We start from the raw sequence: 25,368 nt of genomic DNA, 5'->3' as shown, positions 1-25,368 counted from the left end.
CTCAGCAGCACTGGCAACGATGCAGAGCTCTCCAGCAGAGATGGCCGTGCAATCTAATAGAAAGAGGGCCCCAGCATGGACTGATCGGGAAGTCTTGGATCTCATCGCTGTGTGGGGCGATGAGTCCGTGCTTTCAGAGCTGCGCTCCAAAAGAAGGAATGCAAAGATCTACGAGAAAATCTCTAAAGCCATGGCAGAGAGAGGATACAGCCGGGATGCAACGCAGTGCCGCGTGAAAATCAAGGAGCTGAGACAAGGCTACCAAAAAACCAAAGAGGCAAACGGACGCTCCGGATCCCAGCCCCACACATCCCGTTTCTACGAGGCACTGCATTCCATCCTAGGTGCGGCCGCCACCACTACCCCACCACTGACCGTGGACTCTGAGGATGGGATATTGTCCACGGCCGGTTCCTCGTCGGAAATGTTAGCGGACGGGGAAGATGAGGAAGGAGATGAGGAGGACGAGGCAGTCGACAGCGCTTGCACCGCTGATTTCCCCGACAGCCAGGAGCTCTTCATCACCCTTACCGAGATCCCCTACCAACCGTCCCCATCTGTTACCCCGGACACCGAATCAGGGGAAGGATCAAGCAGTGAGTGCTTTAAACATCTAAACATTTAATTTTAACATAACTGGAATATTTATATTGTTAACAATGGGGTTTTCATTCACTCATTTAAACATAGAAACTTTTATTTATAACACAACAGGAATATAAACAATATCAGCAATTGGGTGTTCATGATTTCTTTGCCTTAGGCAACTATTTAGTCCCAACTATGTATAAAAAATCAAATAATGTCCGGATTTTCATGATTAGGCAACCACAGGACGCTCCACTCTGTAGTCCCTTCCAGTACAGTTACACGAAAAGACGGTCAATATGTCCGGGAATTGACAGAGAGTCCTCCTGGGAGAGCTCAGCATAGCTCTCCTGGAGGTACTGCTCAAGCCTGCGCATCAGGTTCCGTGGCAGGGCGATCTTGTTAGGTCCACCGTGGTAAGACACGTTCCCACGCCATGACTCTATCAAGTAGTCCGGGATCATAGCATGGCAGAGCATGGCGGCATACGGCCCTGGCTTCTGCATGCTCTCCCGAAGCATCCGTCCCCTGTCGCTCTCCGAGATCCTCATTAGCGTGATGTCGCACATGACGCCCTGCTTTAAATTAGGGAGGAGAATGTTAGTATTGGGACTGCTTTACAGCCACGCGGTGGAGGCGGCAGAGGGGCAGCATACAGGGATCTTTCCCTGGGACAGCCGCGAGGTGGTGGGACAGGGGCAGAGCTCATGCTTCCCTGATTGCTGCCAGCAGAGAGTGGCATTGCTTTCAGTGCGAAAGGAGCCCAGTGCTACTATTAAAGTTTTAAGCTGCCACAAGTCTACGGCTTACCATGTTTTCCTGCAACAAAAGTAGAGGTGTCCTGCCACGCTTCTCAGATCGCAACTGCAAGACCCCAGGCGCTGAAGGCGAGGGCCGAAAATTCGACCTTGTCCTGAGTGCGCATGTGAAAGGTGCAGTGCATGGTGTTGTTCACAGAGAAAGACTATGTTCTTTGTTAGCAACTTCATTTATCTGTCTCAGGAATTCACTCCCTTTTTCCCATTCCCACAGACACATCTGCGACTGTCTCCCAACCCAGCCTGGCATCACACTCCCAGAGGCTAGCGCAGATTAGGAGGAGGAAGAAGAAGATGCGTGAGGACATGTTCTATGAACTTATGGACTGCTCACGAGAGCAGGCAGCCCAGACGACACAGTGGAGGGAGAACTTGTCACAGATGCACCGAGCAGTCATGGAACGGGAGGAGAGGTGGCGCCAGGAAGACCAGCAGGCTACTCAAACCCTGCTTGGACTAATGAGGGAGCAAACGGAGACGCTCCGGCGCCTAGTGGATGTTCTGCAAGACCGGAGGCAGGAGGACAGAGCCCCGCTGCAGTCTATCTCTAACCGCCCTCCCCCGCCACCAAGTCCCACACACCCCTCACCAAAAGTCCAAAGAAGGAGAGGCGGCAAGGGCCGTTAAAACTTTCAGTCAACCCCTGCAGACTGCTGCAGCAATAGAAGGCTCTCATTCCACAAAGTTTGAAAAGTCCTTTCCTACCCATCTCACACAAGCCCCCGTCCAAGTTTCCTCCCCCCCCTTTTCATGTGCGGTTCATAATAAAACATCTGTTTCTGTTAAGTACTGTTTCCAAGATTGTCTTTTAGAGGAGATTCTGTCTGAAGGGGGGGAAGGGGTTTGTTAATTGGACAGGACAGTCACCTTTAGCAGGCTACAGAGGCGGGGGCAGGTCCAGCATCAGGACACATACACAGTGCAGTCACCATTTACCCTGGTCAGTCTGGGAGGTGGTTTTCATGTTCTGGGGGGCGGGGGGGTTGATCTGTGACTTTGTGGCGGGGGAGGGCAGTTAGAGATCTTATGCCGCGGTCCTTATCCTGGATCACAGAGCCACGCAGCAGGGGGTCTGTAACCCTCCACCCCCTGCCAGAAAGTCACTTGGCCGACACATACACGCAGTCCCGCCCAGGACTGCTGGCAGGCTCCGTTGAAACAACCAATTCACCACTGCGGAGCCTGTCATTCCCGGAGTTTAGAAGCATCATTTGCATCAGAACACTAAACCCGCCCCCCGCCACAGTCTGCGTCCCCGGTTTAAAACATTCCTGCGAAAACAGTAAGAAAGAGAACGTTGTTCATTAACAAAACGGAACAGATTTTATTTGTTGGGAAGGTGGTGAAGGGGGTATGTAACTTGGAAGGATAGTCAACAGTAACTGGGTAAAGAAACGGGGGCAGGTTCAGCATCTGTGTCCACAAACTAAACAGTCACTGGAGACCCTGCTCAGTCAGGAACCTGGCTTTCAAAGCCTCCCTGATGCACAGTGCGTCCCGCTGGGATCTTCTAATCGCCCGGCTGTCTGGCTGGGCGTAATCAGATGCCAGGCTATTTGCCTCAACCTCCCACCCCGCCATAAAGGTCTCCCCCTTGCTCTCACACAGATTGTGGAGCACACAGCAAGCAGCTATCACAATGGGGATATTGGTTTCGCTGAGATCACAGCGAGGGAGTAAGCTTCTCCATCTCCCCTTGAGACGGCCAAAAGCACACTCCACCACCATTCTGCACTTGCTCAAATGGTAGTTGAAGAGTTCTTTCTCTGAGTCCAGTGCGCCAGTGTAGGGCTTCATGAGCCAGGGCATTAGCGGGTATGCAGGGTCCCCGAGGATCACTGTAAGCATCTCCACATCCCCAAGACTTATTTTGTGGTCCGGGAAGTAAAGACCTTCCTGCAGCCATCTAAACAGACCAGAGTTCCTGAAAACACGAGCGTCATGAACCTTGCCAGGCCATCCAACGTTGATATTTGTAAAACGTCCCCGATGGTCCACCAGTGCTTGCAGCACCATGGAAAAGTATCCCTTTCTGTTTATGTACTGGCTGGCCTGGTGGTCCGGTCCCAGGATAGGGATGTGAGTCCCATCTATAGCCCCACCGCAGTTTGGGAATCCCATCTCGGCAAAGCCATCTATGATGAGCTCCACGTTTCCCAGGGTCACTACCTTTGATAGCAGTACCTTGACGATTGCCTTGGCTACTTGCATGACAGCAACCCCCACGGTAGACTTGCCCACACCAAAGTGGTTCGCGACGGACCGGTAGCTGTCTGGCGTTGCAAGCTTCCAGAGGGCTATGGCCACTCGCTTCTGGACAGTCAGGGCTGCTCGCATCCGGGTGTCCTTTCGCTTCAGGGCAGGGGACAGCAACTCACACAGTTCGAGGAAAGTCCCCTTCCGCATGCGAAAGTTTCGCAGCCACTGGGATTCATCCCAGACCTGCAGCACTATGCGGTCCCACCAGTCCGTGCTTGTTTCCAGGGCCCAGAATCGCCGTTCCACAGTATCCACAAGACCCAGTGACACCGAGATGTCCTGTGCGCAGGGTCTCCTTTTTTCTGAGAGCTCGGAGCTACTCTCCGAATTCATGCCCTCACGGTGGTGCCGTAGCCTCCTCTCCTGATTTCTCTGCAGCTGCCTCTGGTAAAGGTGGATGAGAAGCTGCGAGGCGTTGAGAACTGCCACAACTGCAGCGATGGTCGCAGCGGGATCCATGCTCGCACTGCTGTGGCGTCCGCGCTGTCACTAATCAGAAAAGTGCGCGAACTGATTTCCCGCCGGCGCTTTCAGGGAGGGAGGGAGGGAGGGCGGGAGTGACGGACGGATGACGACAGGCACCCAAAAGCACCCTCGACACATTTTTTTACCCAGAAGGCATTTGGGGCTCGACCCAGAATTCCAATGGGCAGCGGGGACTGCGGGAACTGTGGGATAGCTGCCCACAGTGCACCGCTTCCAATGTCGACGCTTGCCCCGTTAGTGTGGACTCACAAAGTCTCACAAAGTCGAATTACTGTCCTTAGTGTGGACACACACGTTCGACTTTGTAATATCGATTCCACATATTCGATTTAACTAAAATCGAACTACTCTCGTAGTGTAGACATACCCTAAGATACATAGGCACCTAAATCCCAGATTGAAACACTATTGCAATGCACAAAACTCCCTCTTGGCTACTGCCTAACCCTGTAAATGCCTAAAGTTTTGAGAGTAAAAGTTCCTCTGGTGTCTATTTTTCTGCCTCTGGGTGTGCACACTGCTTCCTCATTCAAGGACCCAAACATCTGAGCTCCGGAGTGATCCATGAACTGGGGTAAGACAGGTGTCTGGCTGCCTAGCTTGCCTGTGGGCCCATTCTGGTAGACGTGCTCTGAGGCTGCCTAGCTCCACACAAATGGCTGGAGGAGGACAACCTCCTTCATAACTGGTTAGTGGTTAGGGTACTCACCTGGAGTGTGGCAGACACCCCTAGGTCAAGTCTCCCCTCTGCCTGATGGTGACAAGGGATTTGAACAGGGATCTTTAACCCCCAAGTGAGTGCCCTAAACACTGAATTACAGACCAATTCTTGCCCTTTCTTTTCTTCTCTTTTCCCAGCTAGCTGGGGTCAGGTCGCTGGAACAATCTTTTCCTGGCTTGCTGGTGGAAGGCTCACTCCCTGCCCATCCATCCTACCATACACAGTCCACCACCATTTTCTTGGCCATCCTCTTGTTCTCTGCCCATGAATTCTAGTCTCAAGTGCCTCCTTAATATGATTTCCTTCATGCATCCTTAGTATGCCCATACCATCACAGCCTTCTTTTTTGCAACTTCTCTCTGACACTCCAGATCTTGGTCTCACTCCTGATGACATCATTCCACGTGTGTTACCTTTCTCACTGCCCTCCGACATCTCATTGAAATCTTCTCAAGTGTTTCTCTTTGGTTTCCTGTGTCTCCGATCCCCCTCCAGGGCCATTACCAGGAAAGCTAATAGAAGATATTTCTGATAGCCTGTTTCCTTTCTTCCTGGGAATCCTGGGAATCCGAAGCACTGTAGTTACTGGGAAGTTAGTTAAATGCCAGCAGCACAGGTGAACATGGGGTGGACTGTCTGTGACATTGGCCTGTGCTGAAAAGGTGTCATGTCCCCCCAATGAACCTGTTTGCACACTAACATACATAGAATGCAGATGTGGGGGTGGAGGAGAGACATTTATTCATTAAATGCTCTACATTATTTCTCTCCCCAGCTCCTCAAAAGTTTATGCCCTGAAACAGGTGCAGATCGTGCAGCCGGCTCATGGTGAAGGGACGGGGAGGGGGCAGTTCTGATGCAAGGCAGGCATATAATGGGGCAAAGAACATTTGGGGAAGAGATGCTGAGAATGATTTACAGAACCTTTCCTCTAGCTCACCAGTTCCTACCTGCCCTGTTGGAGGCCTTGTTGGAGCCATAGGCGTAACTAATAGCATGAACTAAAGGCAGTGAACCAGAGTAGGCCTGGCCTTGGCAAAATAACAACGCAATAGGTATTGGCTAACCAAGTAAGCTAAGCCAAGTAAGTAAGGAGAGGCTAACCTCCCCTGACCGGAGAGGATGGTACAGGAAAACCCAGAGTTCTCAAGGAAATATTTAAACACATTCTTAAGACACGGGATGACAGGATAATGGATAAGGATGTTTTGTTTGAACTAGCAGGTACAAGAAGGATCAGGAGTGTAATCAGAACTTGTTTGTATCAATGTATGAAAGGAGAAGTTATAGCAGGAGCACCTTTCTCCAGCCAAGGGGACATTGTCCTGGTGTGCTGAATGAGATGGTACCATTGTCATGGGCATACATGTGTTAGTGTACCTGTCACTACTATGGGGCATTAGTATTGACAATAAACCGGGCCGAGTGCCTTTGCCACCAAACAAAGCCGGTGGTCTTTCTTCATAAGTAATATAGAGGTCTGCTGAATCAACTTGCTCCACTGTCTGGTAGTGCAGCTAACATCAGACCTCCAAGAACGAATAACACAGCAGCAGCAACAACATTCCACAGCACTTAATAACAGCCCCAACTCAGTCAATACAGTCTGTCAGAAACCATTTGCAGGCTCTCAGCCCAGTTCCAGCTGGGACAGGTGTCCATAAAGCAGGAGAGTCTCTTTCTTTAGTTGGCCAAAGACTGCATGTGCCATAGACTGAATTTACTCCTAATGAACACTTATCAGATTTCATAGAATGTCAGGGCTGGAAGAGACCTCAGGAGGTCATTTAGTCCAACCCCCTGCTCAGAGCAGGACCAATCCCCAGACAGATTTTTGCCCCAGATCCCTAAATTGCTCCCTCAAGGATTGAATTTACAACCCTGGGTTTAGCAGGCTAATGCTCAAACCACTGAGCTATCCCTCCCTCCAAGCACTTTCTAAACGTAGCTGAGTATCATTCTTTCTGTTTTACAAGGGGAATCGGAGGCACAGGGACGGTAAGTGACCTGCCCAAAGTCATAGGGAAAGTCAGTGGTAGATGTGGGAGCAGAGCCCAGGTGTCGGGAGTCCCTGTCATTGGACTACACTGACTCCCTGGCAAATGACACTCTCCCTTGTAGCTGTGGTGCCCTCAGGGCAGCGACTAAGCAGCACATTCATGCAGGGGTATGTGTGTGGGGAAAGGAAGCCTGCACTGCTCTGCCTTTGCCTCTGGCTAACTAAAGGGCTTGGCTTCCAGGGCTGGTGACTAGGTACCCTTCACCGTTGTTAAGTGCAAAGTGACATCTCTCTCCCCTGTCACACCACTTCTGGTGTTGTGAGGGACGAGCAGCACTGGTGGGTTATTGCACAGCTGTGTGGCACAAAGCTCTCACTGTGCTTTACTAGCTGCACAGAAATACACTGCAGTGTCTTCAACTATCCCCGAGTTGATTGTTAGGGAGGTGTTCAGTGTTGCTGGCCGTGTCACATTGAATCTGGTTTTGAACTGATCTTCTATTACTGCTGAATTCACATCTAAGGAGGTGGCTACTAACTGCAGCTGCTTTTCTGCACCCTTCTTCTGCTGATACCACAGGACAGTAAGGTAAGATTCATCATCATGTTCACATGGGATTCTTGCCTCGCTGCCAATCTGGATGGCTATAAACTTCTCCTTCTGCAGCACCATCACCCCACTGCAAAGACCTGCAAAGGAGAGTGGAGGGGACAGGGTGAATGAAGGCCATGGAGGATGGAACACACCTCACCTGGTCTATGTGCATTTCAGGCTCCAATTCCAAAACTCCTGCCTTTATTTTCAACCCCAACACAGACTGGTCTAATCACATCACTGACCTTGTGTTTGTTCTGCTTCCTCTTCACTTCTATCATTGGCCTGACCTCAGCCTCTTCACACAACCTTACCACAGTCAGTACATAAGCCCACTCCTGCGCAGTTCCTGCCTTCTGGAAGCAGCTCCTCTGTATCCTTCCCTGCTTTCGCCACTCATCTAGCAAAGGTTTCCTCCCTTTGTCCCTTCACACATTCTTGTCAGTATGGTCCACAGTACTGGAGCCTTCTCCTGTGAAGCTTCCATCATCTGCAGCAAACACCCTCCTCCCCAGATTCTGCTTCTCATCTCAGACGCTAAAGTAAAGCTGTACCATCCTGGAGTCAAAACATTTATCAGAGACAGTTTCCTACCTGACAGCAGCTGGAAGCCAAGGAAGACACCCAGTGCCCTCCACATGGCATCTGCAGCAAAGAGAAACCAGAGTGATCATTTCCATTGAACAAAGTTCTGTGTGCCTTTAGCAGGCGGAGCTCTGCAAGATCACAAAAGGCGGAAGAACTGATGATCATGAGGCAGTGCAAATATGGGAGGTAGTAAAGCTGGGTCCAGATGTGGATCTGAAGTGTGCAACTGCCTCTCTTTCCATTATGGATAAAACTCCAAGCCCAGATCTGCACACCTCGGAATTGTGGTGGTTAGACATTCTGATGGAAAATGTGTGGCTTGGGCCTCTCTCCTTCTATATGAAGCCTGCTGCTGCTTCACATTGATCAGTGAAAATATTTTTACATTAGGGTTGTGGGTCCTGACAGTGAGCATTCTGTGATATGTCTGTTTCCTACTCAGTCAGTGTCCTGGCCAAATCTGGATCTCTTTCTGCTTCTCTAGATCCCCCGTGCAATTCGAAAGGGAGAAGTCACATGACACAGTTTGTAGCATTACTGGCAAAGGACAGCTGCCATGTTCCATCCCTGTATTTGCTACATTTCAGTGGTGGGTGAGTATTTCCTAGTGTTAGAATGCAGCATGCTTTAGGATCTGTCAGGAGAATGGAAGACACTAGATAAATGTTGGTGCTTTAAATAATCTCTGCATCTGGAGAGAGAAGTGGTTCGGGACTATTTAGAAAAACTGGATGAGCACAAATCCATGGGGCCGGATGCGCTGCATCCGAGGGTGCTAAAGGAGTTGGCGGATGTGATTGCGGAGCCATTGGCCATCATCTTTGAAAACTCATGGCGATCGGGGGAGGTCCCGGATGACTGGAAAAAGGCTAATGTAGTGCCCATCTTTAAAACAGGGAAGAAGGAGGATCCGGGGAACTACAGGCCAGTCAGCCTCACCTCAGTCTCTGGAAAAATCATGGAGCAGGTCCTCAAGGAATCAATTATGAAACACTTAGAGGAGAGGAAAGTGATCAGGAACAGTCAGCATGGATTCACCAAGGGGAAGTCGTGCCTGACTAACCTAATTGCCTTCTATGATGAGATAACTGTCTCTGTGGATGAGGGGAAAGCAGTGGATGTGTTATTCCTTGACTTTAGCAAAGCTTTTGATACGGTCTCCCACAGTATTCTTGCCGCCAAGTTAAAGAAGTATGGGCTGGATGAATGGACTGTAAGGTGGATAGAAAGCTGGCTAGATCGTCGGGCTCAACGGGTAGTGCTCAATGGCTCCATGTCTAGTTGGCAGCCGGTTTCAAGCGGAGTGCCCCAAGGGTCGGTCCTGGGGCCGGTTTTGTTTAATATCTTTATTAATGATTTGGAGGATGGTGTGGACTGCACTCTCAGCAAGTTTGCAGATGACACTAAACTGGGAGGCGTGGTAGATACACTGGAGGGTAGGGATCAGATACAGAGGGACCTAGACAAATTAGAGGATTGGGCCAGAAAAAACCTGATGAGGTTCAACAAGGACAAGTGCAGAGTCCTGCACTTAGGACGGAAGAATCCTATGCACTGCTACAGACTAGGGGCCGAATGACTAGGTAGCAGTTCTGCAGAAAAGGACCTAGGGGTCACAGTGGACAAGAAGCTAAATATGAGTCAACAGTGTGCTCTTGTTGCCAAGAAGGCTAATGGCATTTTGGGCTGTATAAGTAGGAGCATTGCCAGCAGATCAAGGAACGTGATCATTCCCCTTTATTCGACATTGGTGAGGCCTCATCTGGAGTACTGTGTCCAGCTTTGGGCCCCACACTACAAGAAGGATGTGGAAATATTGGAAAGAGTCCAGCGGAGGGCAACAAAAATGATTAGGGGTCTGGAGCACATGACTTATGAGGAGAGGCTGAGGGAACTGGGGTTGTTTAGTCTCCAGAAGAGAAGAATGAGGGGGGATTTGATAGCTGCTTTCAACTACCTGAAGGGGGGTTCCAAAGAGGATGGAGCTCGGCTGTTCTCAGTGGTGGCAGATGACAGAACAAGGAGCAATGGTCTCAAGTTGCAGTGGGAAAGGTCTAGACTGGATATTAGGAAACACTATTTCACTAGGAGGGTGGTGAAGCACTGGAATGCGTTACCTAGGGAGGTGGTGGAATCTCCTTCCTTGGAGGTTTTTAAGGCCCGGCTTGACAAAGCCCTGGCTGGGATGATTTAGTTGGGAATTGGTCCTGCTTTGAGCAGGGGGTTGGACTAAATGACCTCCTGAGGTCCCTTCCAACCCTGATATTCTATGATTCTATGATCTGCAAACTCTCAGACAAGGATACCCTCCTCTCTGACTCTCCCCATCTCTCCTGTGTCCAGATATTCTTTTCCACACTTGATAATTGGCTGTATGTTACGGGGTGACGCTATAGACTCAGCCAGGAAGATTGTTGACTCTTTTTCTGGTTTTGCTCTTGGATGCTTTGGTTTGTTAGCACTACACTGCCCTCAAGTGGCCATAGTGGGGAAGGCTAATATTAGACCATTCTGATCATCTAGCTACTTTCTTCTTCTCCTTCCAGGGAATTCAATGCACTGTAGGCAATGGGGAGTTAGTTAAATTCCAGCAGTACAGGCAGAGATGGAGTGGACTATCTGTGAGAGTGGTCAGTGCTTAAAGGAAGATGTTCAGTCCCCCATAACTAACCTCTTTGCACAATACTGTACATGCAGTGGAGACTCAGGTGTGTGTCCACATATGCAAAGACACACACACATACATTCTCAAAGAGGGACAGAGAGAGAGAAGGCCATCCTAACTAATACTTGACCCCCAGTGGTTATCCCTGGTATTGCACACTGTAATACAACTGTATGCAACTGGAGGCATGCCGGCCTGTTTTTCCCAGTCAAGGAATTATGATGTGATTGGAATAACAGAGACTTGGTGGGATAACTCACATGACTGGAGTACTGTCATGGATGGATATAAACTGTTCAGGAAGGACAGGCAGGGCAGAAAAGGTGGGGGAGTTGCATTGTATGTAAGAGAGGAGTATGACTGCTCAGAGCTCCGGTATGAAACTGCAGAAAAACCTTAGAGTCTCTGGATTAAGTTTAGAAGTGTGAGCAACAAGGGTGATGTCGTGGTGGGAGTCTGCTATAGACCACCAGACCAGGGGGATGAGGTGGATGAGGCTTTCTTCCAGCAACTAACAGAAGTTACTAAATCACAGGCCCTGGTTCTCACCGGAGACTTCAATCACCCTGATATCTGCTGGGAGAGCGGTGCACAGACAATCCAGGAAGTTTTTGGAAAGTGTAGAGGATAAAGTGAGAGATAGTTCAGTGGTTTGAGCATTGGCCTGCTAAACTCAGGGTTATAAGCTCAATCCTTGAGGGGGCCATTTAGGGATCTGGGGCAAAATCAGTCCTGCCTAGTGAAGGCTGGGGGTTGGACTCAATGACCTTTTGGGGTCCCTTCCAGAATGGGAGCAAGGCAAGAATCCCATGTGACAGATCCTACTATAATGTCCAGTGGTATCAGCAAAAGGTGCAGAAAGGCAGCTGCAGTTTGTAGCCTCTTCCATAGGTGGGAATGTAGGAGAACTAGAAGAACAGTTCAAAACCTGATACAACATGATATAGCCAGCAACACTGAAAAACTCAGCCTAGGGATGGTTGAAGACACTGCAGTGTATTTCTGTACAGCTAGTAAAGCAAAATGAGAACTTCGTGCCTCACATTTGTGCAATAACCCACCAGTGCTGTTCACCCCATGTCCCTCACAACCCACACACCTCAGGCCCAGCCACACACAGAAATGGTGTGACATGGGAGAGAGATGTCACATTGACTCTTAACAGTGGTGAAAAGTGCCTGATCACCAACCCTGGAAGCCAAGCCCTTTAGTTAGCCAGAGGCAGAGCAGTGCAAGCTTCCTTTCCCCACACACATACCCCCACATGAACGTGCTGCTCAGTTGCTGCCCTGAGGGCACCACAGCTACAAGGGAGAGTGTCATTTGCCAGAGAGTCAGTGTAGTCCAATGACAGGGACTCCAGACACCTGGGCTCTGCTCCCACATCTACCACTGACTTGCCCTATGACCTTGGGCAGGTCACTTACCCTCCCTGTGCCTCCGATTCCCCTTGTAAAACAGAACAAATGATGCTCACCTACCTTTGGAAAGTGCTTGGAGATGAAATCTGATAAGTGTTCATTAACAGTGACAGTAGGAGTAAATTCAGTCTATGGGACATTCAGTCTTTTGGCCAACTAGTCAAAGGGACTCCGCTTTATGAACACCTGTCCCAGCTGGAACTGGGCTGAGAGCCAGCAAATGGTTTCGCACAGTTTGACAGACTGTAATGATGTAGGTGACAACTGACGTGGGTGCAAGTAGAAATTAGTGAACTAGAGGTGAAAGGTTTACAGAACCTTTCTCAATCTCTCTGCCCCCAAAGATCTTTGCCCCAGAATGTGCCTGCCTTAGAATCATAGAATCATAGAATATCAGGGGTGGAAGGGACCTCAGGAGGTCATCTAGTCCAACCCCCTGCTCAAAGCAGGACCAATCCCCAACTAAATCATCCCAGCCAGGGCTTTGTCAAGCCTGACCTTAAAAACCTCTAAGGAAGGAGATTCCACCACCTCCCTAGGTAACCCATTCCAGTGCTTCACCACCCTCCTAGTGAAAAAGTTTTTTCTAATATCCAACCTAAACCTCCCCCACTGCAACTTGAGACCATTACTCCTTGTTCTGTCATCTGCTACCATTGAGAACAGTCTAGATCCATCCTCTTTGGAACCCCCTTTCAGGTAGTTGAAAGCAGCTATCAAATCCCCACTCATTTTTGTCTTCTGCAGACTAAACAATCCCAGTTCCCTCAGCCTCTCCTCATAAGTCATGTGCTCCAGCTCCCTAATCATTTTTGTTGCCCTCCGCTGGACTCTTTCCAATTTTTCCACATCCTTCTTGTAGTGTGGGGCCCAAAACTGGACACAGTACTCCAGATGAAGCCTCACCAATGTCGAACAGAGGGGAATGATCATGTCCCTCCCTCTGCTGGCAATGCCCCTATTTATATAGCCCAAAATGCTGTTAGCCTTCTTGGCAACAAGGGCACACTGTTGACTCATATCCAGCTTCTCGTCCACTGTAACCCCTAGGTCCTTTCTGCAGAATTGCTGCCTAGCCATTCGGTCCCTAGTCTGTAGCAGTGCACGGGATTCTTCTGTCTGAAGTGCAGGACTCTGCACTTGTTCTTGTTGAACCTCATCAGATTTCTTTTGGCCCAATCCTCTAATTTGTCTAGCTCTCTCTGTATCCTTTCCCTACTCTCCAGCGTATCTACCACTCTTCCCAGTTTAGTGTCATCTGCAAACTTGCTGAGGTGCAGTCCACGCCATCCTCCAGATCATTAATGAAGGTATTGAACAAAACTGGCCCCAGGACCGACCCTTGGGGCACTGCACTTGATATATGATATATGTCTGCCAACTGGACATGGAACCGTTGATCACTACCGGTTGAGCCCGACGATCTAGACAGCTTTCTATCCACCTTATAGTCCATTCATCCAGCCCATACTTCTTTAACTTGCCGGCAAACTTGGGTGCATTATACTCCTCCTCAGGTCAGAAGAGGGAAAGAAGGTGAAAAGTTCATTGGAAGGTATGGTATCAGTGAACTGAATCCACAAGGAGAGCGACTTGCAACTCTGGTGGAGACGAAAGAAATGTTCATTGGTACCACCTGATTTAAGAAGAAGGTCAAGAGGAGGTGGACATGGATCGTGCCCAATGCGAAGAACAAGAATGAGATCTACTATATCCTGATTGATAAGTGGTTCATCGTACAAGACATCTCAGTAGTACCATTGTTTAACACTGAGAGTAACCATCGCTTGCTCAGAGCGAGGCGCAACCTCAATGAAAAGGTGGAGAAGAAAGCGCTATACAGATGGCAAAATCAGAGACAGTGGCCGAAAATATTAGACGAGGCAATCCTGAAAGCGAACATTTCAAGGGAAGACTGGACTCTCATAGATAACTGCGACGAGGATTATAAAAACTTCACTGATAAATTGAGGTAATGTGTGAAATTAGCTGAGAAAGAAAGACTGAAAAGAGCAAAGGGAAAAATCTTGGAGGAAACGAGGAACTTGCTAGAGAAGCAGAGGAGTATGAAGCAAAATGATGGTGACAAACTCGAGTACTCCGTCCTCTGCAAGTTGATAAGAAGAGACTAAAGGAGGACTTTGAGAAGTACTGAAATTAAAGGCTCTTAAAGATGGCTGAAGATCGCAGAAGCCTCAAAAAATGAAAAAGGGAATTGATGCTATACAGGTCAACAATAATGGCACTGAAGAACAAGGCCGGAAAAGCAGTAATTGACAGAACAGGGATGGAAGTGGTCTACAAAGATTTCTAAACCGAACTGTTCACGTCTCAAATAAATGTGCCAGTACCAACACTTCAACAGACCAATTGGCGTGTACTCCTAGTCCTTGTCAGCAAAGTTTCCCTTCCTTCATTTAGTAAAATGCATGTCAAAGTCCCAGGAAAAGATGGACTGATAACTGAAATGATTAAGAGCTGGAGGGCAAGACCTCTGGGAAACCCTTGCTCAGAGATTTAGCCATTACTTGGAAATGCAGAAGATACCATCTAGCTGGAAGAAGCCCAACACCATTTTGCTGTACAAGAAAGGCTATCATGAAGATCTAAAGAACTATCGTCCAATATGCCTGCTCTCACACGTCTACAAGCTGTTCACCAAAATAATAACAAACTGACTCTCACAGAGTCTGGACGAGCAGCAGCCAAGAGAGCAGGCAGGTTTTCTAAGGAATTTCAGCACAATGGACAATATTTTCACTATAAACCAGCTATTTCCTTTATGCATTGCCTTCGTCAACTATGAAAAAGCATTTGACAGCGTAGAGATCAATGCAGTGTTGAAAGCTCTTGCAGAGCAGGGCATTGACACAAACTACATCAAACTACTAAAGGCAGCAAATTCTGACTGCATTACAGATATAAGTCTGTTTGATACTCCCCTTTGCATCCCAGTTAAAAAAAGTGTGAAACAAGGGGACACAGTTTCACCAAAACCCTTCACAACCTTGCCTTGAAATGGTAATGAGGCAGATGAATTGTAAGGATGGAATCAACATCAACGAATAGCAATTAAACCATCTCAGATTTGTGGACAATATTGTGTTGATTGCCGAAAATACTATCAAATTACATAAAATGCTGCAAGAACTCGACACAAAAACAACCAAGTCAGACTGAAAATGAACCTGCTCCAAAATGAAATTTAGTCTGTCTGATGCCTTGCCAAAAGTCCAAATAACAGTTAAGGGAGAAAAAATAGAAGAAGTCAAGCAATACGTCTATTTGGGTCAAAAAAATTAACATGCGCCACGATTAGGAAGGTGAACTCTCACAGAGAAAGAAAGCTGGTTGGTGCACATTCAATTCTATCAAGGATGTCTTCCAAGGAAAAATCAAAGGCAACACACGTCAACCTCTTCAACTCAACAGTACTGCCAGCAATGTTGTACGGCAGCAAAACATGGGTGCTGATGAAGATAGAGGAGCAGCAACTGTCTGTCATGGACAGGGTGGTGGAAAGAAGAATTCTGGGGATTTCAATCCGTGACCAAGTCCCCAATGAAGTGATCAGACAGCAGAGTGGCGTGCAGGTCGTCATTGTTGAAAGCAGGTATAGTAAAATGCGATGTGCCGGGCATATAGTGAGGCTCACTGACAATTGATAGACTGCCAGCTGTCGCTGAGTGGTACCCACAGAAACTGAAACAACCACTCAGCCGACCTCCAAAGAGATGAGAGGATTTCATCATGAAAAGACATTGGATGGTCGCACATGGAGAAGGAAGGCCAGGATAAGAGAAGAATGGAAGATGAGTTGTGATCGGTGCAATCTAGATGAGGGCTGAAGGACCGATTGTCAACATCACATGTCAAAACATACAGTGTAAATATCCTTAAATCAAACTCTAATATAGTCTCAAGCAGCATTTTTCTTACTTTGCCTATCTGTAACTTTCAATTATTATCACCTTGATCAATTTGTGTTTTAACGGCTAGAAAACATTAATGTTTGAATCTCAGCATAAACTCTCATTCAAATATTATTGTCTGACCCCACCATAATTTTCCACAACTGTAAAAATTTAAATCAGTAAAAATCTTTAAAAATGCTTTAAAATAAACATCAATAGTATCCATCAAAATTATATTAAAAAATCAATTTTTCCAAGACTATATAAATGCTGATTTGAAACTGATCTAAAATTCTTCTGCAAGAGAAGAGACGAGGCAAAAGAGAAGGCAGAATGGGATATACCCTTCCATCTCTATTCTTATAAGGAATTTTAGTGTTCTTGAGAGTTTCTGGATATACAGCCCTTGGAGTTAAATTTTTCCAGTTCACAAAGTCCAGTCCAATTTCAATATGAGTGATTTTTTTTTACTTCAGATTAAAACAAAAACAAAGAAAGAACAAATATAATATCACTTTCCTGATTCGGATCTCAGTGGGAGACCAAAGAGTTGATTGGAGAAGCACACCAGTCTCGAAATGAGGAAAGTTAGAACCCAGGTCAGAAGGAAGAAGAGTGATTCACCTGAGCATTTATAAAGATACTCTAAGGAGTTATCAAGGCAGACTGATCTGACGGGATATTTGGCTGATTCCAAGCCAATATAAGGTAAGACTTCAGCCACAAGGAGCAAAACTTATCCTAAGTCAAAGAAGTTGAACCTACACCAAGGGTGAGTTTGGTCCAATGTACAATGGTCCACAAATAGCTTCCTCCTTCCCAGTTCCCCAACACTTTTTCTACTGGAGCAGTTCTTTAATGCAGTTACTCAGGAGACAACTGATACAAAATAAGAGCCTCACTGAAACAGAGCAGTTTTCCATCTCGTTCAGCATCCTGTTCCTGTGCCAATGCCTCTTGTTCCAGTGGGAAGGAAATAAAGCCTCCCAAATGGATCAAATTGGACAATATTATACTTTCCTTTCCCAACTGCCTCAGCACCTGCCCTGGCTGGTGATGAGCATAGACCTTGCAGCATGAGATTGGATGGCCCAGGTAATTTTTATCATGGCTACTGTCGATACAGAACCTTTTCTGTTTGTTTAGATTTAAAAAGTGCCCATAGGGAACCCCATGCAGAGGTACAAATTTACAACCTTACACAATTAATCCAAAACATAGGATGAGCTCGTCTTGGACCAGCCACCCATCTGGACAATAAAGTTGTGCTCCTAACTCGCTTTAGGGGTTTATTCCACTCTAAACTCTCCTCCCTCCCAAAATACCTTCCCCAGACCAGGTCTCTCAGCCCTGACCAGAAGACTAAGAGTAAAGCAGAACTTTCAGTGTCCTATGAAAATTCAGAGTGTGGCCAGGTATACAACCACCTGGAATTATCCTGAGCCAACAACCACCTGGGATTATCCTGAGCCAACAACCACCTGCTGTCATCCCATGGTAGTCAGACGCCAACTCAGTATAGTTGGCTGCTGCGTGAACAAACACTTTAATCTTTGGTGGCCAGTATCCTTGCAGAAATGAGCGCTCACCTCAGCCAGGGATTTGGGCTGTTATTATCTATACACCCTACTAAATCCATTTAAGCACATGCTGAGACTCAAGTGATATACTGACCAAGATTTTCAAAAATGGTCACAAAGGTTAATCTTCCAAATCCATACTTAGGCATCTAGATTAGTGACTTGGTTTTCAAACATGCAGCAGCTCCCATTGATATCAATGGGACTACTCACATAGTAAGATATTATTCAAAGGGTATTAAGGTGTCAGCACTGGGCCCTTAGCAATGTGTTTCAAGAATACATTGCAACAGTGAGTTCCACAGGTTAATTATTTAAAAATACCTTTTATCAATATAAAAGGCATTGCCTTCAGTTTCCCTTCTAGCTGTGTGGTGGACCTGATTGCCCTTCCCTACTCATTCATTAATTTATCACTATCATTATTATATTGGGAGTTCTATATTTTTATTGGAATGTTACATTTCTATAGAACATGCCAAAATTTAAAAAAAAATCCAAACTGAGATGCAATACTTGGCTAGATTGATGAGTCCGGGGAGATTTATTAGAGTGAAGAATTGTCTCCCATGTGAAGTTGTGAAAGCCCCATAATTTTGGGTTTTTAGAAGTGGGAAAATCACCATCACCACCACCACAGGGATAGTATATTGGAGTAGAACCTCAGAGTTATGAACACCTCGGGAATGGAGGTTGTTCGTAACTCTGAAATGTTCGTAACTCTGAACAAAACGTTATGGTTCTTTCAAAAGTTTACAACTGAACATTGATTTAATACAGCTTTAAAACTTTACTATGCAGAAGAAAAATGTTGCTTTTAACCATCTTAATTTAAATGAAACAAGCACAAAAACAGTTACCTTACTTTGTCATCTTTTTTTTAAACTTTCCCTTTTTTTAGTAGCTTACATTTAACACAGTACTGTATAGTATTTGCTTTTTTGTTTGTCTCTGCTGCCTGATTGCGTACTTCTGGTTCCAAATGAGGTGTGTGGTTGACCAGTCAGTTTGTAACTCTGGTGTTCATAACTCTGAGGTTCTACTTTATAAAAATAAACCTGCATTGGCCAGGAAGAGGACATGGACAAGAGACAACCTAATAAAAGGTCTTCTCCAACTCTGATTTATAGGATCTTTTAACTACTGGAAAGAAAATGTACATTCTAGAAAGGCAGATGAATCTCAAAAGGTTTTGAGCTTTGATCTGGGTAAATAGTGCACTAACAAATCCTGGAATAAAATCAAAGAAAAATTGTCCAAAGCTCCCATTTAATTTTTAAATTGAAGGCTGACTCTTAAAAAAAACCCAAAACCCAGAGTTAATCATAAACTTTTCATCAGCTATTTTTAAAGTTATTAAATTTTTTTGCTACCTGTGCCTGATAAATGCCTAAAGTTGGGTTTTCAAACTTTCCATTGTGTATTTTCCATTGGTGAAATCCTTGGGCTGGAGATAAGGCCAGTTCAGGAGGATAAATACACAGCAATTCCCTCCTCTAGTCTACAGAGTTGTGTTGGAATCCTTAGGAAGACCATGAAATACATCGTGGTTGTAGCCCTTCTGGGAGTGGCTGGTAAGTTCATTTTTTATTGTACTTTACAGTGAAGTTTAGATGTGATGAAAAGTGCCAGACTGCATAGTGCTGGAGGGTGAAGTCCTATTTTATCCCCCAAATTGCCAAGGCAGCACTAGTGCAATCTACCTTGACCTCCAAAAATGCACACACCCTGACCTCTCTGCCACGGGCTAATTGTCACAGTGTTTGATAGTAATATGGACACATGGGCACTAGAAGCTGGACTGATTGAGTCCCACAGCCTGATTTAATAGAGCAACCAACAAAGAGCCATCAGCTGTGGAGACCTTTTGGCCACCACCAGTTTGAGCTTGAAGCGGAGTCAGCGTTCTAAAAGTGAGAGGCTTCATATCCCATTCCCAATCCCCTCATCCAGATGGGCTCCATGATCCCCGTAATGGATATTAATTTATATCTTCCTCTTTCACCCAGTTGCCTTCCCCATCGATGATGCTGATGATGACAAGATTGTGGGAGGCTACACCTGTTCAAAGAACTCTTTGCCCTACCAGGCATCCCTGAACGTCGGGTACCATTTCTGCGGAGGTGCCCTCATTAACAGCAGATGGGTTGTCTCAGCCGCTCACTGCTACAAATCGTGAGTAGAAAATATTTGTGCTATTAAACTACTGCTTCCCCTCTAGCCCTAATGCCCCTGAGAGTGTCACATCTGATTAACTAAGCATGGGTCAGGGGAGACTGTCAAGGAATGCCTGAATCCTTCAAGAAGTGGAGAGAGGCTCAGGAGAGACTCTGGTTTCTGCGTCAGTACTGACTGCAGTGCTCCAGAGGAGGATACTGTGCTGCATGAGGTGATGATTCAGTACTGGGTGACCTTTGTTTCTGAGTTAGTACTGAATCTAATGCCCTAGCATAAGGCACCTGTCCTGGTGACCATTGATGGGTATGTCTACACTTCGAGCTGGAGGTGTGATTCCCAACTCACGGAGACATATATGCTGAAAATAGAGTGTAGCTGTATCCGTGTGAGTGGTAGGAAGGGTTAGCCACCCCCAAGCACTTACCCATCCAAGCCCATAGGAACATACTTGGGGCTGCTAGTCCCTCCCACCACTTGCACTGCCATGGCTTCACTCTTACTTTTAGCATGCTTGCTCAATTAGAGCTAGCACAAGAATGTTTCCCTGAGCTTGGAATCACCCCTCCAGATCAAAGTGCCCTACAGCGATCTAGTAGTTTCTGGAAGTCTCTTTTTTCCTTAGGGAGGAAACTGGCTTTGTGGGAGTTGGATCATGAAGCAAAGTTGCAAAAAGTGGAATGATGGACTAACAAAGAATGAATGAATGAAGAGCAGAGCAGAGCAAAATGGGCATCTCTCCACCACCATACACATTCTTGGGATGCCAAAGCACTTTGCCTGGTGACAGTGCAGTGGTCATGCAGGGACTATGTGTAACAGTTCTTTTCTAAGAACTCACCTGTAGCCTTGTTAGAGCCTATTTTGTTGACTGTTGGGATGGGGGAATGGTTTGATGGGGACACCAGGGTTTTCCCAGACTATTTCTGTAAATCACCTTGATATCTTTAATTTGCAACATGCCAGGTTACCAGACATCTCCACTGTGGGGCAGCTCTTCAAACAGTGCAATACCCACTGCTTCTTCAGTGCTGCCTTGTAGGGCCATCATTGGGAACCCACCAAAGAGGAGTAGGTAGGAGCTCAGTGTACTGTCTCCTTTAAAGCACAGCCTTTCTTGCCACTCAGCTCCCTTTCCCCCCAGAAAGAATAGTACTTTTCACTTCTACAGCACCTTCTCCTGAGAAGCTCAAAGCCCTTGGATTAAGCCTCAAAACACCCTTGTGAGGTAGGAATTATTAGAAATTTTTAGAAATAGAAAAAAATAAAGCACGGAGAGATATGTATAGAGCTGGCCAAAATTTTTCAAATATTGATATTTTTCAAAGAATAAAAGGACCAATTTTTGACAACAATTTTTGTGGAAATTTGTCCCCCGTGTTGACCATCTCTAGTTCTGTGACATGTGCAGAGAGGTGTAGGCCAATCAGAATATCACTCAGGTCTCCTCTCCCCGCTCCCCAAGTTGTGCTTCAGCCAAAGCAGTGCTCCCAGGACTTCCCTGCACTGTGGATTGGGTATGAATCTAAATCCTGGTGTGTTAACTTGAAGCTAGAGAGCTACCCACTGAACTAGAGCAACAGAGAGCTTAGTGCTGGTGTTGATGGCAACTGTAGTTGTGGTAATATCCATAGTGATGGTGAGGGTTATGATGATGATAAATAACGATGGTGACAGTGCTGGTGAGGATGCTGTTATTCCTTCCTCTTTTCCAGCTCTATCCAGGTGAGGCTTGGAGAACACAACCTTGCAGTCAATGAAGGCACTGAAAAGTTCATTAACTCAGCCAAAGTCATCCGTCACCCCAGCTACAGCTCCCAGACGCTGAACAATGACATCATGCTCATCAAGCTGTCCAGTGCAGTAACCCTCAACTCCTACGTCAACACAATTGCCCTTCCGACCAGCTGTGTGGCCACTGGCACCCAGTGCCTGATCTCTGGCTGGGGCAACACCCTCAGCAGTGGCAGTGAGTGCTCCTCTGAGAGTGTAGAGCTTCACTAGGACCCTGGAGACCTTTATTGACCCAGTGGTGGGCCCCAGGGAAGAGAGTTTGGGGAAGGGAGAGCACTTGTAAGGGAGGTGGTTTGAAGAGAGAACCCATGTGAGGAATCATGGCTCAAAGGGAAAAGCCTGTGGAGAACAGGGGCCCTTTGTCTTATTTAAATATGTTCTCTTCTAATATCCTTGATTTTCTCTTGTTCTTTATTATTGGCATGGGGCAGGCTGAAGCACCAAACACATTTCTCTATGATATTCAGGAGGAAGCCCTCCATCACCATTATTTGGGACGTTCAATGGGCCAGATCCTGAGAGTTGCTGAGCACCCAAAGTTCCCCCTGAGATCAATTAACTCAATGGGTTATCCATGCCTCTAAGGATGGCAAAATATTTTATTGCAAATTTTTAAGAATAAAAATTATAACTCCATTTTTACAATATAACTCCTGCACTAGCCTAAGGAGCAGGAAAAGGGATGGACAGAATGAGCCAAATCCACTTGGGGTATCCGGCTACTTATCCATAGGCTACACTACCACCCATGACTCCAGTGCAGAAGCTGGCTCAGAGTGATCCAACTGGTCTTTTCCATTCACTGATTTCCTCTGATCTTTGTGCTGCTCTTTTCTTAGTCCAATTGGCTGCCCATTTTCTGGAATCCAGAGAGTTTAATTCGTGAAATGGATCAGGCTGAACAAATCCTCAGTTGTGGATTCTGATCCCTCTGGAGGAAGAGAGTCCCTATGCTATGATAATGATCCTGTGGGAAAGCTGGGAGCTGCTGGAGAAAAAGCCAAGGGGATAGAAATGTCACTTAGAGAGAGGGCACTGTTCCAGTTACTGAAAGGTCAGCTGTAATTTCACAATGAATTCAAGGATTTCCATTATTAATTTGCCTCCCCTTTCTTGTAGCTAACTACCCTGACCTCCTGCAGTGCCTGAAAGCTCCTGTCCTGTCCTCCAGCCAGTGCAGCAGCGCCTATCCAGGACAAATCACTAGCAACATGATCTGTATCGGATACCTGGAGGGGGGCAAAGATTCCTGCCAGGTAAAACAGCTCCCCCACACCTCTTACTTGTCTCTACCCTCCACCCCCACTCAACCCTCTACAAAATAGGCATCACACATGGTTAGTTATTGTCTGAAGGACTGAAATCTGTTGCTGGCTGATATGTTGCTCACTCTTGGTCTATTTCCTAGTTGGAAACTTGTCCTCGCCTCATAACACACCATTTTGGGTGATGCTTCTTGGCCCCATTCTTGGCAGTCTCAGCAGAGGCCAAGGACTGATTTTTATTTAGTTAGTTAGACTAAAGTTTTCAATATTAGTCATGGATTTTGAATGCCTCTATTTTTTGATGCCAGACTTGAGACTCCTTGGCCCTGGATTTCAGAGGCAGTGAACACCTGCTGCTCCAACTTAAGCCTTTAAAAGATGCAGGTGCTTAGCATACATTAAAATCAGTATCAAGGTGTCTTGAGGTGGGTCCCCAAAGTGGAGATATCCAAAATCAATGGCCACTTTAGAAATGTTGGCTCTGCGGGTTGTTCTGAGGGACGTATCATCATGTACATTCAAGCCCAACAGAACACATGAATGGATTGATCCTCACAATTCATATGTACTGATGGAACACTGAAGCACAGGATGATTCGATAGCCCAGTTTTCAGCTCAGCTTGTCTTGGGGTCAATGGGAGCTTGCAAATCAGTATGTGGATGACTTGGAAAGTTCCTGGCAGAACCATGAGCACTACTCACTTCTCCTGAATCCCAGCCAAGTACTTGGAACCAGCAGATTGTCCTTTGTCTCTAATCCATGAAAAACAAATTCCCTTTTGGCACTTAGATATGGTGTCTCCAGGCCACAGCACATTAACATGAGACAGAGTGGACTTGTGTGAAGCTGTCTGTACCATACTTCCTCTCTGAATAAACAGAACATTCCCATCCTGTGGGCTTTTCATCTAGCACCTTTCACTTAAAATGTGATATCAAGGCTGACACGAGATCAGCACTCTCAAACTGCCCCTCTCATTACTAGACTTTCCCATAAGCCACCAAAAGGACTTAGTATCTCTGCTGCTTTGTCAAAAAGGCAGAATCCCCTCTTGATTGTAATGCCTGCTAAACCCCATTTCCAATCTTTGTTGCAGGGGGATTCCGGTGGCCCAGTAGTCTGCAATGGGAGTCTCCAGGGGATTGTCTCCTGGGGAATTGGTTGTGCACAGAGAGGCTACCCCGGGGTCTACACTAAAGTGTGCAACTATGTCTCCTGGATCCAAAATACCATCGCTGCCAACTGAGATGCTCTCATGCCATGTGACCAGTACTATCTTCCACTATCTTTCCTCAGCCATATATCAGACTTTCCAACTCTACAGAATAAATAGAGTTTGATGCAACACTGTGTCTGTGTTTGTGTAAATGTTCTTTGGCTGTTTCTCTGCTTAGGTATAGTGCATGGTAACAAGTAACCTTACTGAAAACAAAAGTCATCACATATTTTTGTAGTACCTTCCAGATGGAAGGGTCTCAAAATACGTTACAGTCTGTATTTCTAGTATTCACTCAGCCAGTATTGAAGTGCAACCACTTCTGGAGTGGAATGCAGAAGCAGTTTAACAGCACTCAGTCAGATTAATGCTGCACAACTGTTTAAGAGAAAAGCTGAAGAAGAAAACTTTATCCAAGTGAAAGGGTGCCTTGCCACATCTATTTTCTGCTTTGCCAGACTTACCGCTCCCTCCTCCGGCAGGGACAGGGCCTGGGGTAAATCAGCCCCCCACTCTGGAGCGTGTCTGTCTTCCCTCTTCGGGGTTTGTTTCTCGGAGCCTTCCTGGTAGGCCTCAGGGCAGGGCTGAGGAGTGCTCCTCTGCCAAACAAAGGGAAAAAGTCTATAACGCATCGAAACAAAAGGGGAATGCCTTTCCCTGACCCCCCACTGGGGCAGGTGTTGTCCTGTCACTGGCCCTAGGGTGTCAGTCCTTCCCCTAAACAGGCACTGGGTTTGGGTGTCTCCCCTATGGGGAGGAGCACAGTCTCTCACACTGGAGAAGCCTATCTCCCTGCTGCCTCCAGCCTTGCAGCAGTTTGGCTCCTCCCCTGCGCTCCCCCCCCCCTAGAGATTTTTAACAGATTTCAGGCAGCCCTTAATTGGACTAAGGTATCCCTAATCGACCTGAAGTAACCCCTTCCCAGCTTGTCTTATTGGAAAAAGGGCCTTTAGCATTCTAGGGCTAACATACCTGTTTTCCCAGACCCTTCTGCAGCAGTCCAGTCACATATTCCCTCTTCCCCCCCTCCCCCCGCGCTCAACAGCATGGGGTTGAGCTACTTGGGATGAGAAACAATGCACCCTCGATAGACCATGCTTGACCCCTGCCCTGTGTTGCATTCGGAAGTGGAAGGGCTGCAACGACAAGAACCATCTTGTTACCCTTGCATTTTGTTCCTTGTTCCGGTGCATCCATTTTAGGGGGGGCATGGTCAGTAATGAGGGTAAATCTCTGTCCGAGTAGTAGCGTAGGATTTCCATGGCCCACTTTACAGCAAGGC

The 25,368-nt window shown here is 46.8% G+C and overlaps 1 protein-coding gene and 1 gene segment (V, D, J or C); one reads left to right on the top strand and one right to left on the bottom strand.

Annotated features, from left to right (window-relative positions):
* The window catches only part of LOC135876564 (T-cell receptor beta-2 chain C region-like), a 167,535-nt gene that overhangs the window by 130,850 nt on the left and 11,317 nt on the right, over positions 1-25,368 (bottom strand).
* On the top strand, positions 19,163-24,116 carry LOC135876585 (trypsin I-P38-like). The gene is made up of 5 exons (XM_065401854.1): positions 19,163-19,208; positions 19,644-19,809; positions 21,525-21,778; positions 22,723-22,859; positions 23,967-24,116. The coding sequence occupies exons 1-5, from the start codon at positions 19,169-19,171 to the stop codon at positions 24,114-24,116; spliced, it is 747 nt and encodes a 248-aa protein (XP_065257926.1). The 5' UTR covers positions 19,163-19,168.

This window comes from Emys orbicularis, chromosome 1, assembly GCF_028017835.1.
Source record: "Emys orbicularis isolate rEmyOrb1 chromosome 1, rEmyOrb1.hap1, whole genome shotgun sequence".
Lineage (NCBI taxonomy): Eukaryota > Metazoa > Chordata > Testudines > Emydidae > Emys > Emys orbicularis.
The sequence above is the reverse complement of the archived record's forward strand: the minus strand, read 5'-3'. Positions and strand labels throughout refer to the sequence as shown.